The sequence below is a fragment of the Chelon labrosus genome (genome assembly GCF_963514085.1).
Source record: "Chelon labrosus genome assembly, chromosome: 4".
In the NCBI taxonomy this organism is placed as follows: domain Eukaryota; kingdom Metazoa; phylum Chordata; class Actinopteri; order Mugiliformes; family Mugilidae; genus Chelon; species Chelon labrosus.
The window spans coordinates 10424870-10438971 of record NC_140340.1 but is presented as its reverse complement, the minus strand read 5'-3'; the positions used below and the strand labels follow the sequence as shown (position 1 = coordinate 10438971).

Genomic DNA, 14102 nt, shown 5'->3' with positions numbered 1-14102 from the left:
GTTTCAGTTCGACTTTCATGTATATCTCCTTCTTTATTAGCGCTGCATTGACACTGATTTAATCTGGAATATTGCTTCTTCAACTCAACATGCGCTACTGTCACTGTGCCTTTGCCCTCGTCGAGATTTCTTGCCAATTTCTTTGCTGAACCGTGCTCTGATTGTTTATCCTTGGACGTAGCAGTGTGAAGTGAGGCCTGTATTTGGTTTTCACAGCAGGACGGTTTATGACGTGGTGTTCTAACTCTTGCTCTTGTTCATTTTGTTTCCATAGAAACTTGTAGAGGCAAGTATGGCAATGAACGAAAATTGTTGTTTGTGTGTAACCTGTCGTTGATTGCAACTTTATCTTTGGGACCCCTTTTTACAGTAGATTAAAAAACTGAATTACGCCACGTTTCATTGATTAGGGCAAAATAGAATAACAGAATTATTTTTTTAAGTTTTTTTCATCCTGAAAAAAACAAACAAACAAACAAAAAAAAACTGTCACTTTGAAAGTTCATGTCAAGGCTTTCTAAAATAACCAAATACTCCTGTCTATGTAGCTTTTTTACAATCTGGACATTATTTCTGGACACCCATATAACTTTTTGTGTAATTCGTATTCCTTCGGGAGATAATTAGATCAGCGTATATCCATGTAATGGGAGTGACTGGGGCACCGAAACACAGCCTCTAAATAATGCATTATTTGCCGTGAAACTCGTTCATTTCATCAATATTTTGTTATCGTACTGTAATGCTATTCCCCATTGAGTCCGGAGTTAGCTGTCTTGTCCAGATGATGTCTTCTGTCCTGGATGATGTCGCCTCTGAGCGCCGCGTGCACCTGCGACAGTCGGCTTGTTTACCTGTAATTTGCTACTGCTATGGTTCGTCCACAACCTCAGAATCAGAAAAAAATTTCAGCCATGTTGCAAAAAAATAGCAGTAGAAAATTACAGGTAAACAAGCCGACCGTCACGGGTGTGCGTGGCGCTCGGAGACGACATCATCCAGGTCAGAAGACATCATCCGGGGTCTGTAGGTCAATCTCCAGACTCAACGGGGAATAGCACTTGCGTACGATAACAAAGTATTGGTGAAATGAGCGATTTTTACGGCAGATAATGTGTTATTTAGAGGCTACGTTTCGGTGCCCCAGTCACTCCCACTACATGGATATACGCTGATCTAATTATCTCCCGAAGGAATACAAATTACACAACAATTATATGGGTGAGTAAACAACCGTATTTTATGCCAGAAATAAGGTCCAGGTTGTAACAAAACAATAGTTCCCCTTTAAATCTGCACAAAACACCTAAAACAGAGGCATAATGTTTACTTTGCTGTTTGGTGCTTTTGGTTTACCTAGTACAAAAATAGCAAAATGACACTTTAAGTTAATATGGCAGTCGACAGGAATACTGAGACACCAAATTTTACATTTATGCGCAGTCAATGGTGCTTGCTGTAGGGGGCAGTGTATCAAAGACTTATCACTCGACCTGACCTTCCTTCCCCCCTCCTGAGTAGTGCTCTCATGTCTGAGCTGCAGTGCTGTTTTTCTGGAGTATGATTTCTCGTTTTCAGTGTTTGTGCTCCAAACTGTGTGTCTGCATGAGTGTATACAAGCAAGCCCAAACTTTGTCTGAGACATAAGGCAGTGGTGTGTTTTTGGGTTATTTATCGTGATGCATGTGTGTTTTATGTGCGTGTACGGCTCGTGACGTTCGTGCGTCTGAGCGGAAGAGAGAGTGTGTGTTGCGGACGCCGGGGACGTGATGTTGAATTCACAAGGGCTGTCACTGTGGTTCTCTGACTCACCTTTCATGACATTTGTTTGTGATTTGCATCGCATGTGTGTGGTTGTTCAGATAGTAAATGTTAGTCTGTTTCATGGACTCATAACACCTGATCTGTTATGAGTTAGAATTTTTTTTTTTGGCTACTTGCTCGTCGTTTCTAGTCATGAGTTGTGTGATTGCGTGGACTCTCACCTGACCACCTTTCCAAATGCATGCTGGGATGTCGGGTCAGCCATTCAACCTCTTCCCCTAACATCCTCTCCATGTCCCGCATCTCACAGATGGCGCTTGGCCACCCGGTCCATGCCCCTCCGGTCAGTTTATTCCATAGAGCCTTGTGAAGTTTGCTCTTTTTTTTTTATTTGTTTTTTTTTGTTTTTGCTTGCTGCACCCCTCAATCTTTACTTCCAGACAGAATGGCCCTGGAGCTCAGAGCTTGGATAATCTACACAACATTAAGGGCAATATTTAAAGAAAGAAAAAAATGTACGGAGCTGAAGCGTGAAGTTGTGAATTCTGGATAGAAATTGAGATTTATTTTCCTTAAAGTTGTGTAGGCCACTGTGGCTTCTCATACAGCTGATGTAATGCATTTATAATTAGGGAACAGATCAAGGCTTTTTCAATAACTAAAAATATCAGCAGCAGTTTAGTTAGTTAGAAATAAAGTACATTTTTAAACATCCTGTGTCCAGTAACAATGGACAGTAATCAGGTAAGATTTAAAAAAAACTGGTTGTCAGATCAGAAGACACTAAACTAGTCTGGATTTTGTACATTTTACACTGATGGTGGTTTAATGCAGCTGAGTCTGAGGTTCTTTGATGATCTTGTGTTTGTGTCTCTGTGAGTGATTGTCTCTGTGTTTTGTTCTGTCTTCCTGTAGTGAGCTCTTAAAGCTCAAAATGGAGCTCATGTGTAGCGCAGGTGTGTAGACTCCAGTCAGGTGCATGAGCACTGCCACTCTTCTCTCTCCCCTCTCCACACCTCTCTGCCTCTCTGCTCTCCTCTTCCTCCTAACAGCGACTCCCGCTGGTTTCTTTTTCTGTCCCAGCATCGGCCTCTGTCGCTCGCTTTCACCGTCTTTCTCTCTTTTTACCCCTCTCTGTCCTGTCCATTCTTTCTGCACCGGACTGTGAGAGCGCACTCCTATGGCAGTTCTGTTGCAGGCCACCACTGACTTGCATGAGTTGCTGCACTGCTATGAGTCCACCACTGACTCCACATCATTCTCATGTCTTGCGTGTGTGTGCAGTGCTTCCCCCCCAGCCAACGTGGCGATGCTGAACGCATGCTCCATCAGCGCTGTGGCCAGGATTACCTAAAGAACCTCCTCAAGCTAATTCTACATTTTCATTTATGCACCATCCTGCACCTCATACTGATGGTTTGCGAAGTATTGTGCTGAGGGATTTGAATGAAGCCGTATCTGTCTGGAGTATCTCTGTATGTTTTCAGTGCTGAGCTGAGCCTTCTATTACTCTTCCCAGCTTTCAGTTAAGCTCTTTCTTTTGCTTTAAAATGACATGATTATGATGCAGGCTCAGTCTAACCACCATCACTATGACTGATGTGCCTCTTTTTATTTTGCACTTGGTCTTCATGTGTGTACAAATGCTCGCTGAATATGACATATGATATATTTTTTTACTGTTAATGACATCAATTGCAAACGACAAATGTGTATGAGTGTGGATCTGTGTGAACGACTGCTTATATTAAAATTCTGGTCATCAACCATTTGATTTTCAGAACAAAAGGTTTTCAAAATATTTGGTTTGAATTGAGCCAGAGGAGCGTGAAGCATTACGCACCCAACGTATGATCTTGGGTCCAGTCAAGTCATATGTTGATGTGCATTCGCCTGAATCTGAAGCCTACAGGGTACATGATGACATACAGCAAGAGTCGAGCTCTGTAAGAACAGCAGATGGTGCTTTTATCGTGTCATGAATTCATAACATTCGTTACGTCAGTTAGTCAGCTGCCCATTAACGTCGTCTAAATCTCGCCAAAGACATCTCACCATGAAATCCATTCAGCCTCATTACTAGTCACCATTACACCGGGGGAGTGATAAAGTTGTGTCTTACGTGTTGATTAACATTTAAGTAATTTAATGTTGTCCGTGAGTCTGACATGCTATTGTTAAGTCCTACGTAGGAATGTTAAGCTGTAAACTTTGTTGTGTGGCAGTCTCCTAAAGTATTTAGATAATCTGTCTGTCACTACATTACGTGTACATAGGCAGTGGTAAATGAATGTCTGTCTTTGTCATCATAGTAAAACTATAAGACAGTTTTGTCCCGTCAATGAGAGGAGTAGTGACTCTGTTCTGTCTGCGTCTCGACTGACTGGCGTTGTGTGACAAAACAAATTTCAAATGTCATGTGTATGTGTTTGGCCCAATGTGTGTGACGCCTGTGGGCTCTGTGCAAGTCATTAATGCAGGTCTTTGATTTTAAAGCCAACGGAGACTCCTCAGGTGGATGAGATGGGGGTAAGATGCTCCGCCCCCCCTCCCCCTGTCAGGGCCATGCCATGTTTGGATTTGCATTTCTTTGTTTAGTATTCTGTTCTCTACCACCCCTTGTGTTACCTGTATTGCTTATTTCTGTTTCATTTACGTTCTCATGTTAAGGTTTCCATTCTCTTTACTTTCCTCCTTTATTTTTTCCTTTGCATTTCTTTTCTTTTCATTTGCATATATCCTCAGAAGCATTTGCTTTTCATTTTCCTAAACGTTTGGAGTTATTTCGAAAGGAGAGTGTGTCACTCAAACGTGACGCTTGTATCCTGTTAGGTGGGAGCGGTCCTGAGCCGCTCTTCACGTTTGTACTGTTGACACTGTTACATGGTCTCTGCCACCATTGTTGCGTGGGGTAGTGACCCATGGATGGCCCCTGGGGTCAGGTCGCCCAGCTCTGACCTGCGAACCTCGTGGCCGACCCGTTCGGGTTGGTCCCACTGTGACTCCGCATGCAGTGACTCTGGACTGAGGGTGCCATGCTTGTGCAGATGTGTCCTGTCAAGTATGGCAAGGTTTTTTTTTCCAGCATGCTTGCCTCCTCGCTTCCCTGTAGGTCTGTTCAGTGACAGGGGACCTGACGGTGCTTTGGACACAGACCAACAGAAACATATCAGCTGCAGCTACACTGCATTAGAGATTTGACTCGATAATTTATTTTCAGAAAAATGACTTGTTGTCATCAGACTAGAAATCTCATCAGCGCTCACATTCGGAACTAGCCTCCAAAAAGTTGCAGTGCTGCCTTCTCAGCCCATATGTATCTGGCATCGAGGTCTCAGTTCAGACTTCATCATCCCATAAAGCACAGCCAGGTGCTCTGAGTTCACTGTGTACGTTCGCTACCGCTCTGCTGTCATCTGACTCTGGGCATTCTCTCGACAGAACACGGAGGACAGTGCTCGCATCTCCATCACCTTCTTTCGTCTGTTTCGAGTCATGCGGCTGGTCAAACTCCTCAGCAGAGGGGAGGGCATTCGCACCCTGTTGTGGACTTTCATCAAATCCTTCCAGGTGAGGCGTCGGGAAATGATCTGATCAGTGACTACAGTAAGGGAAACATTTATCATATTAATCTTGCTTTACTTCTGTCCCGTCTCTGCCTGAAGGCTCTGCCATATGTCGCTCTTCTGATTGCCATGCTGTTCTTCATCTACGCCGTCATTGGCATGCAGGTTGGTAAATAAATAGCCTTACTGAGTTTGGTGAGGTTACAGTTGCAGTACTCACGCGGGCAATGCTTCTGCTGCAGGTGTTTGGAAAAGTTGCCATGGTGGACGGCTCGCAGATTAACAGAAACAACAACTTCCAGACCTTCCCGCAGGCTGTTCTCCTCCTCTTTAGGTCCGTAGAAAATCTTTCGTCACGAGTCATTAGAACATCTCATCATTTTTTTCGGCTGATTCATTCGTGCCTGTTATCTTTTCTCCCTAGGTGTGCCACTGGTGAGGCGTGGCAAGACATCATGTTGGCCTGTATGCCGGGAAAACTGTGCGACCCGGAGTCCGACTACAACCCCGGGGAGGAGATGACGTGCGGCAGCGGCTTTGCAATAATTTACTTCATCACCTTCTACATGCTCTGCGCTTTCTTGGTACACTTAAAATAAACGAGTCACTTTTTGTGCTTACTATGGCGTCGCCATATCTGGCCATATTTTAAATTGTCATTTGTACAATCCATCTGCATCACTGTAGATATCGTAGGGATTTTCTTCTTCTACAATACAATGCAGGCACCACTATATCCAAAATACATGTCTGTTCTTATCTTGCTCATGGTAATTCTTCTTATCTTAAGTAAATGTGTAACATACTTATATTTCTTGTGCTTCTCCAGATTATCAATTTGTTTGTTGCCGTCATCATGGACAACTTTGACTATCTGACTCGTGATTGGTCGATCCTTGGTCCTCACCACCTCGATGAATTCAAGAGAATTTGGTCAGAGTACGACCCTGAGGCGAAGTATGTGCTTTATTAGCAATCCGAAAAGAATTAAAAATCATGTTTGTGCACCGTCGCTTGACAGTCAAAGACTTACATGTGTTTTTTTTCTCTCTCTCTCTCATTCAGAGGCAGAATTAAACATCTAGATGTTGTGACCCTTCTTCGTCGTATCCAGCCTCCACTTGGTTTCGGCAAACTGTGTCCTCACAGAGTGGCTTGCAAGGTCTCTTCTCCTGCTTTTCTAATATTATCTCATTGACAAATGTCAGACAGAAAGGATCATTATTTATCTGGGCTGCACTGCCGCGTTAAAAAATCTGCAACTGCTCTCTTCTTTCAGAGACTGGTAGCCATGAACATGCCCCTGAACAGCGACGGCACCGTCATGTTTAATGCCACTCTGTTTGCGTTGGTTCGCACGGCCCTAAAGATCAAAACAGAAGGTATTAACTGAAGATGAATCGTGCTGTGCATTCTCCTAAGATGAAAATACTTGAAATATTCCGCTGGAGGATTTAAAATGGCTGTGTACTGCAGAGCCGGGTTCTCAGGGATGTTTGTTTCCCCTGTGGTGCAGGAAATCTAGAGCAGGCCAACGAAGAGCTGCGAGCCGTCATCAAGAAAATCTGGAAGAGAACCAGCATGAAGCTGCTGGATCAAGTGGTGCCTCCTGCTGGTGGTTAGTGGAATCGGCCTCTCTCTCTCGATAGAGTCACATACACCTCCTAGTCCTTCTGTTATAGTTTGGCACACATTCTGAGCTAAAGCAGCCTGCACAGAATATCTCTTCACACGCACACCATATGCTGCCATGCTGTTCATATATAATTACTCCAAACTTCTCTTTCATAACTTAGTGCTTAAATAAATACACGCTCAGCCAACGTCTCACACACAAGTAAAGCTGTATTGTGCTGTTTCTGCTCTGCTCATGTTCTCCCGGTTGACCCCCTCAGCAGTCGTGTCTCTTTATCTGTGTGTATTTGGTCCACGCTCCTCCCTCCGGCCCTGGATACCGATGGAGGCCTCCGACTATCTGCTGGGCTTTGGGCTTGCATGGCCTTGTAGACCACAGTGCAAGTGCATGCTCTGTCTTTCTCACTAACATGTCTGTCTTTCCTTCTCCAGCTGTCTCCTTTCTTTCTCTTCTTCTCTGTTGTCTCAGTCTCCGTCTCATCTCACCGCTTGAGCTTTTTTACGGCTTATTCTCCTCGCACTTTTATATCTCTGTATCCAAAAAAAAAATAATAAAAAAAAAAAAACTCTGAAGCACTTCAGAATATTCTGAAGCAGTTCTGTTTTAGGGTGGTGGCATGGAACTAGTGTTGCCTCTCTCTCTCCGATATCTGTCCCCAGCGTGCTTGTTCAAAGTGACTCAGACCCCTGCTTCAGAATGATTCTCACTCACTCTCGCACACACTCTTCAAAACAAAAAAAATGTATACATGCAAGAACATTTGCGGTTTAAGGTGTTTCCAGATTAGCCCACGTCGTGTTTAAAAAAACAGCATACATGATCTGGTAGAAACTCAAGCGTACACACATGTATGACGCAAAGTGTAGCTCTGCTTGCTTGCATGTGCTTGCAGTTTTGAACATTTAAGGAAGGATTTGGTTCAAACACCCTCTTGCCTCCCGATAAATATATTTTCAAAATCTAAAAAAGGTAGTCTAAAATGGGGAAAATATTAAGTTATTCTAAATCTAATGAAAAGGGCCTCTGTTTTGCAGCTGTGATTTAAATAATCAGTATTTTGAGGAAGAAGGAAAGAGCATATTACAATTGGTTATTGCTCTTTCAGCAGCTTTATATGAATGCTGTAGGTGTTTGAACGTTAATTCCTCAAACTAAATCTACAAATTTTAAAATAAGACATTATATACAGTACATAATCAAGTAGGCACACTCTTCACATAAACAAACACAAAGCATACATTTATGTTCTGTCCTTTTGAAACACAGCAAAGGATCCTAAGTGGTGCAGGCTGAGGTACAGTATATACACCATCAGGATGGATGTATATCATTTGTATACAGATCATTTGAGGTGAACGAGCGCCTCGCGTGTCTGCGGTCCTAAACTGATGGGCATTTGTTTAAGGAGGACGGACGAGGGAGGAGAAGCGTCTCTCCTTCTCTCTCCCGGCGTACTTGTGTGTGGTGACCTGCTGACATAGGAAGCATTTGTGTGGTCTGTTCACTCAGATGATGAGGTAACCGTGGGGAAGTTCTATGCCACCTTCCTGATACAGGACTACTTTAGGAAATTCAAGAAACGTAAAGAGGAAGGCCTGGTGGGTGCACACCCTTCCCAGAACAACACGGCCATCGCTTTACAGGTGAGTCCCCCTGGCGCTAGCCTCTGAGAGCGTGTCGTGTGTACGAGAGCGGCTGTAGAATACGTTGTGAAAATTGTACGTTCTGTGCATTATATATTAACGTCCGTAACACGTCTCTGTGCATTCCATTCAAATATCATCAAGTGTGCTAATGTTGTGGTTTATGATCCAGCAGGACGTTCATGATCTTGGTGTACAGTATGAATCTGTTACTGTGATTTCTGTGTTTACAATGTGTGGGACTTTGGTATTTGTGTGTCTGCCTTCAGTTGCCATAGACGTTGATGTTAAGCATGGGTCATTGTCTCCAGCCTCCATTTCATGTGTTTTTCTGTGCATTACACAATTCATGAAACTCATATGCAAAGCTTGTTGCAGTTTCTGTTACCTTATAACGTTTGATATATGGCTTCAGTTTATCTCCATATATCTCAGTCAGACAATAAACATGCATCTACTTTCTTTGTAATTAAGTCTTTTTATATATTGTGCTAATACGTGCAAAGGAAATGACAGGAAGAAAACAGATTTATTTCTATTTTTTTATTGCAAAGCAGCAGCAACTTGTATTGTATGTGACAGAGAGCACAGCTGGACTCTACAGAAGACGTTTCAGCTAAGCAATGCTCACAGCAGGTTGCATTCAGGAGAGCACATCTGTCTGTCTCCGCGTTCTCATCTCTCACAGTCTGTCAGCGCCGTAAATGTCAGGTGTCGCATAGCACAGGTGCGCGTATGTCGAGTGCGTGTGGTGGTGGTTGTGACTGCGTGATGCCGGATCTCGTACTGTAAGCTGTAAACGATGAAGGCCCCAGCCGTAGCGCTTAGCCCTCTTGTTGTCATGGTTACAGGCTGGCCTTCGCACGCTGCATGATATTGGGCCCGAAATTCGCCGAGCCATATCATGTGATCTGCAGGATGACGAACTAGTAGACTTTATTCCAGAGGAAGACGAGGAAATTTATAGGGTAACTGATTTAAATTTACATGAAGGGAAATGTTAAATTTGTGCTTGTAATGAATATATCTTTTTTTTATGGTTATGTTCATATGTGTATATATATAGTATATATATAGAAGGGAATGAAAACACTTAAAATGAGCTAAATATGTATTAGCTTTAAATCTTACAGTTTCAATATTCATGGTTTTCTTTTCATCTTTTAAATTTTGTTTTTCCACCATTTCAACAAACTAAATAGCGCTCTCATTTTGCTCACATATGCCATGGCATGAACCAGCTTCTGAACTTACTTTTGCTCATCTAATTTCCAAAACTATATCCGTTCTGAGTCTTAACATCAATAGCTCTTGTGTGTCCACTGTGCCGCAAGCTCTGGTGGTTTTACTTCCTCGCGTTCCTCCACAGCGCAACGGCGGACTCTTCGGCAACCACCTCATGAACGGCGGTCACCGGCGATCCAACGGGCATCAGACCAATGCCACCCAGCGGCCCCTGCAGGTGCAGCCTCCGCCTCACTACGCTCACATGGAGCAGCCGGTGGGGCGCCTGTCCCGAGCCAACGCCATGTCCCATCCCAACCACCATCACCACCACCACCACCACCACCACCGCCACCACAACTCCTACGGCAAGTCGCCCAAATCCACCAACATCAACCTCAACAATGCCAACGTGTCCAGTCTGCCCAATGGAGGACACCACCGCTACTATGAACACGCGCCTCCCAACGGCTACCCGGGTCTACGCAGCAACTACTATGACTACGACAAACCCCGGACACCCCAGGGTCAAAGGTACACACACTTTGATCACACTGCTCTGCTAGAGAAATAATGTAGGGTGAGGTCTGTCTGCTAAAATGTACACTCCCGCCTGAAGCCCTATTAAGCACCCATTGGTTTCCCATTTGCCTCTGAGCACATTGTGTTTGGTTGTGCGTTCTCACTTCCATAACATCACTTTAGGATATTTTTAACATAGAGCTCCACCAGGACTTACATTAAACACAAATTAAAGAAAAACTGTTCTGTCACCACCACTTAATAACTCGTATCTGAACATTTATACAGAGAGCAGCAATTTAGGGATGCAATGACAAATGGGCCAAAATCAGGAGTTGCCAAGATGAAACTTCTTTTAGAAAATTGTATCAATTAAAAAGATAATGTTTACCTTTTTACTTTTTATATAATTATTTAGACATTCGGAGAAATCACTGCAGAGCGTAGACGAGAATATTAACATAGATAGTGGAAAACAACAGCTGCAGCAGTTTTAAATTTTCTTCCTCTCTCTGTTGCACGCCTTCTTATTTATTCCGTCCCAATATCTTAGTATCTCCACTTAACCGGGGACATGTAGGTGGTGACACTGTGCGTGTGCCTCAGCCACACTGCTGTGTCGTCATCTTCCCCGCCGGCCGATTCTTATCGGACTTTTACTGTAAACCATTAATCCCACGATGACTCCCAAACCTACACTCGTACTGACAGCTACTTTCATAACAGGCTAATAGTGCACTTATCTCCTGATTTCCCTTGCTCTGTTTAGTCAGCTGCTCCGGTGTTGGGGCTCTTTCACGGAAGAAAAAACGATTCTCAGCTCGTTTCTTATCTTAAGAATAGAAAATGGAACTGTCAACCAGTGCTGGAGTCGTCGTCTTCCATCACCCTCTCTCCTCCTCATGCACATACACACATATATATATATATATCTATGAATGCTGTATATGTTTCATATACTGTATGATATATATATGTCACACTTTCTCCACCCTGTTCTGTGTTTTCTCCTTTCCCTTTCTCCCTTCCTAACTAAAATGCTTTCTCTCAACCATCCCTCTGCTTTCTTGGACAGAAGGCGCTACTATGAGACCTATGTTAGGTATGTTGTTTTGCTAGGTTTGGTACCAGCAACATGTCTCAGCAACAAATGAAGGAGTTTATTTTTTGACTTGACTGGTGAATGGTTGCATCCTCGCCGGGCTGTGTGCTGCTACAATGCTGGCCAGTCATCTGTCTGGCTGGAGTCTGCTTTTGTTACGACACCGCTGTGTCAGTGCTTTAGAGTAAAACAGATCGTTTAAATGTGAGTGGCCAGCATACTGCTGAGAGCAGCCCCACCTTGTGCATGTGTCAAAGTGACGCGCTTGCTTTGGACGCGGACCCAGATGCTTGAAAACAAAGAAGTGTATGAAAAAACGTAACACTACCCGTGACTACTGCTTATGTCCCCCCCTATGCTGCACTTAATTTACTTCATAATTCCTCCCCAGAAAGAGATCTGTGTTTTAGTTAATCTAATGATGTATGTCAAAGAGAATGGGATGTTTAGATGACAGAGTGGTACTCCTCGGCCCGCAACGTCTGCCTGTTGTCTTGGTTTGGCCTGCAGTAAATATTAACAGGGTTGTTCGGTTGCATTGCTGCCCCCTGGAGGCTTGTGTCTGCATGGCAGTGCATGGCCCTAGCCCAGCCACCAACATTGAACAGCAGTGTGCACTCCCTAACCCTGGTTCTCCTTCAGGTCCCACAGAGGGGACGGCCGCCACCCCACCATCCGGAGGGAAGAGGAGTTTGACGAGGACCGCTTCTCTGGGGAGTATTACAGCGGAGAGGAGTTTTATGAAGACGACAGTATGCTGTCAGGGGACAGGTAATATTCTACAGTTGTGCCCTGATCGCAATAGGAAATGTTTTGTCCACATATAATAGATTTCTTCACTAGCTTTAGTGAGAGCGTAGAAATTTTACTGAAGGGGTTTTGGGATGAAGTGTGTGCCAAACCACTGATTTCAGACAAGCCCTTTGTTCAAAATGCCCCACAGGTATCAGAATAGCGATGCAGAGTATGAGACTCCCAAAGGCTACCATCACCCGGACAGCTACTATGACGATGACGAACAGCCTCTCTACCGAGACTCACGGAGGTCACCAAAGAGAAGGCTGCTTCCTGCCACACCTCAAGGTATCTCCTCACATTGATGCATATCTTCAAAAATCAGCTGAGCTAAATGAAGAGATTTAAATCAATCTATTATCCAACGAAAACCAGCTGTTGCTTACGTTTAAATCCACACTCTTCTACGCCACTTCACTCATTTTTGTTTTGCTTCGAGCGTTTGCATCTTGCTGCTGCTAAAGATTCGTGCATGACGTCACTCACTGGTCCGCTCCTGCCCGTTCAGGTCACAGAAGGCCTTCCTTCAACTTTGAGTGTCTGCGCAGGCAAAGTAGCCAGGATGAGCTTCCACATCAGCGTACTGCTCTGCCACTGCACCTTATGCAGCACCAGGTAACACAGGCGCATGCACTCTTTACTCACTGTGTTTTGATCATGTGTCACATCCTGGTCTTGGCTACTCTCATGTTACTGGTGTCATCAGTGTCGTCATAACCTTTTTCTTTTTTTCCTTTTAATAGCTTATATTTCTGGTTGAAGTACATATTGATATGCCCCATATGAGTGGAGTTGCAATAGGGTAGAACAATTTCATTATAATTCCTCCTAAGCTGCACCGTGTAAGGTTTGTATGTCTTGCTCTAACCCACCAGGTCATGGCTGTAGCAGGCCTGGACTCCAGCAGAGCCCACCGCCTCTCCCCGACCCGCTCCACCCGCTCCTGGGCCACACCTCCTGCCACCCCGGCCAGCAAGGACCAGTCACCATACTACACCCCTCTCATCCGTGTGGACCACCCACACAGGGACAGTGTTGTTAGCAGCCAAGTGTCTGTGCGTAAGAGCTCCTGGTACACCGACGATCCAGAGTTCTCCCAGAGGACGTACTCACCGGTCCACCTGCAGGTTCCACCGGAGTACCACAACCAGTACCACCAGAAGAGAGGCAGTGCAACCAGCCTTGTGGAAGCGGTGAGTCAAACTATTTGGTAACATACTACAGTATTCAGACAGGTGTTCCTGACTAGATACTTTAATCTTGGTAACACATTTTATATTTATTGTCAGATTGATGCAAGCAAGATAAGCAAAACACTCCACACTAACACTTCTTTCCTCGCAGGTTTTGATATCAGAAGGTCTTGGGAGATATGCCAAGGATCCCAAGTTTGTTGCTGCCACGAAGCATGAGATAGCAGATGCATGCGAGATGACGATAGATGAAATGGAGAGCGCAGCCAGTCACCTTCTGAATGGAGGAATAGCCCCAGGAATAAATGGGGTCAACGTGTTTCCCCTTCTGACCCCAAGGGACTATGAACTGCAGGACACCGGAGCCAGCTACAGTGACGAGGAGCCGGAGACAGAACCCAGAGCTCCTTACGAGGAGGACCTGGCAGACGAGATGATCTGCATCACGACTTTATAGCAGTGGCTGGAGAAACCTTCAAATTGTGAACCTTGATGGACTCTTAATTGTGAAAATTACAAAAAACAAATGCATCTGTTGGCTCTGACCAAAAGAAGTGCCTTTTACATTGAAGAGAAAAGGCATATAGAAGAGAGACACACAAGCCCCGTTCATTTAATTGTTCTCCACCTGCCAGCAAAGGAGGTACCATCCCTGCT

At 44.4% G+C, this 14102-nt stretch overlaps 1 protein-coding gene across 1 annotated transcript in view; it reads left to right on the top strand.

Moving 5' to 3' along the window:
• The window catches only part of cacna1da (calcium channel, voltage-dependent, L type, alpha 1D subunit, a), a gene marked incomplete at its 5' end in the record, with an annotated part of 53698 nt that extends 39596 nt beyond the window's left edge, over positions 1-14102 (top strand). The window contains 17 exons of the mRNA XM_084543231.1: positions 4261-4293; positions 5206-5334; positions 5430-5495; positions 5573-5914; positions 6160-6287; positions 6396-6492; positions 6610-6712; positions 6847-6948; positions 8476-8609; positions 9461-9577; positions 9979-10367; positions 11431-11457; positions 12100-12228; positions 12401-12540; positions 12761-12867; positions 13128-13445; positions 13597-14102. Of these exons, the coding sequence (XP_084399357.1) occupies positions 4261-4293; positions 5206-5334; positions 5430-5495; positions 5573-5914; positions 6160-6287; positions 6396-6492; positions 6610-6712; positions 6847-6948; positions 8476-8609; positions 9461-9577; positions 9979-10367; positions 11431-11457; positions 12100-12228; positions 12401-12540; positions 12761-12867; positions 13128-13445; positions 13597-13902 (2667 nt within the window). The 3' untranslated portion in view covers positions 13903-14102. The remainder of the gene's footprint in view (positions 1-4260; positions 4294-5205; positions 5335-5429; positions 5496-5572; positions 5915-6159; positions 6288-6395; positions 6493-6609; positions 6713-6846; positions 6949-8475; positions 8610-9460; positions 9578-9978; positions 10368-11430; positions 11458-12099; positions 12229-12400; positions 12541-12760; positions 12868-13127; positions 13446-13596) is intronic.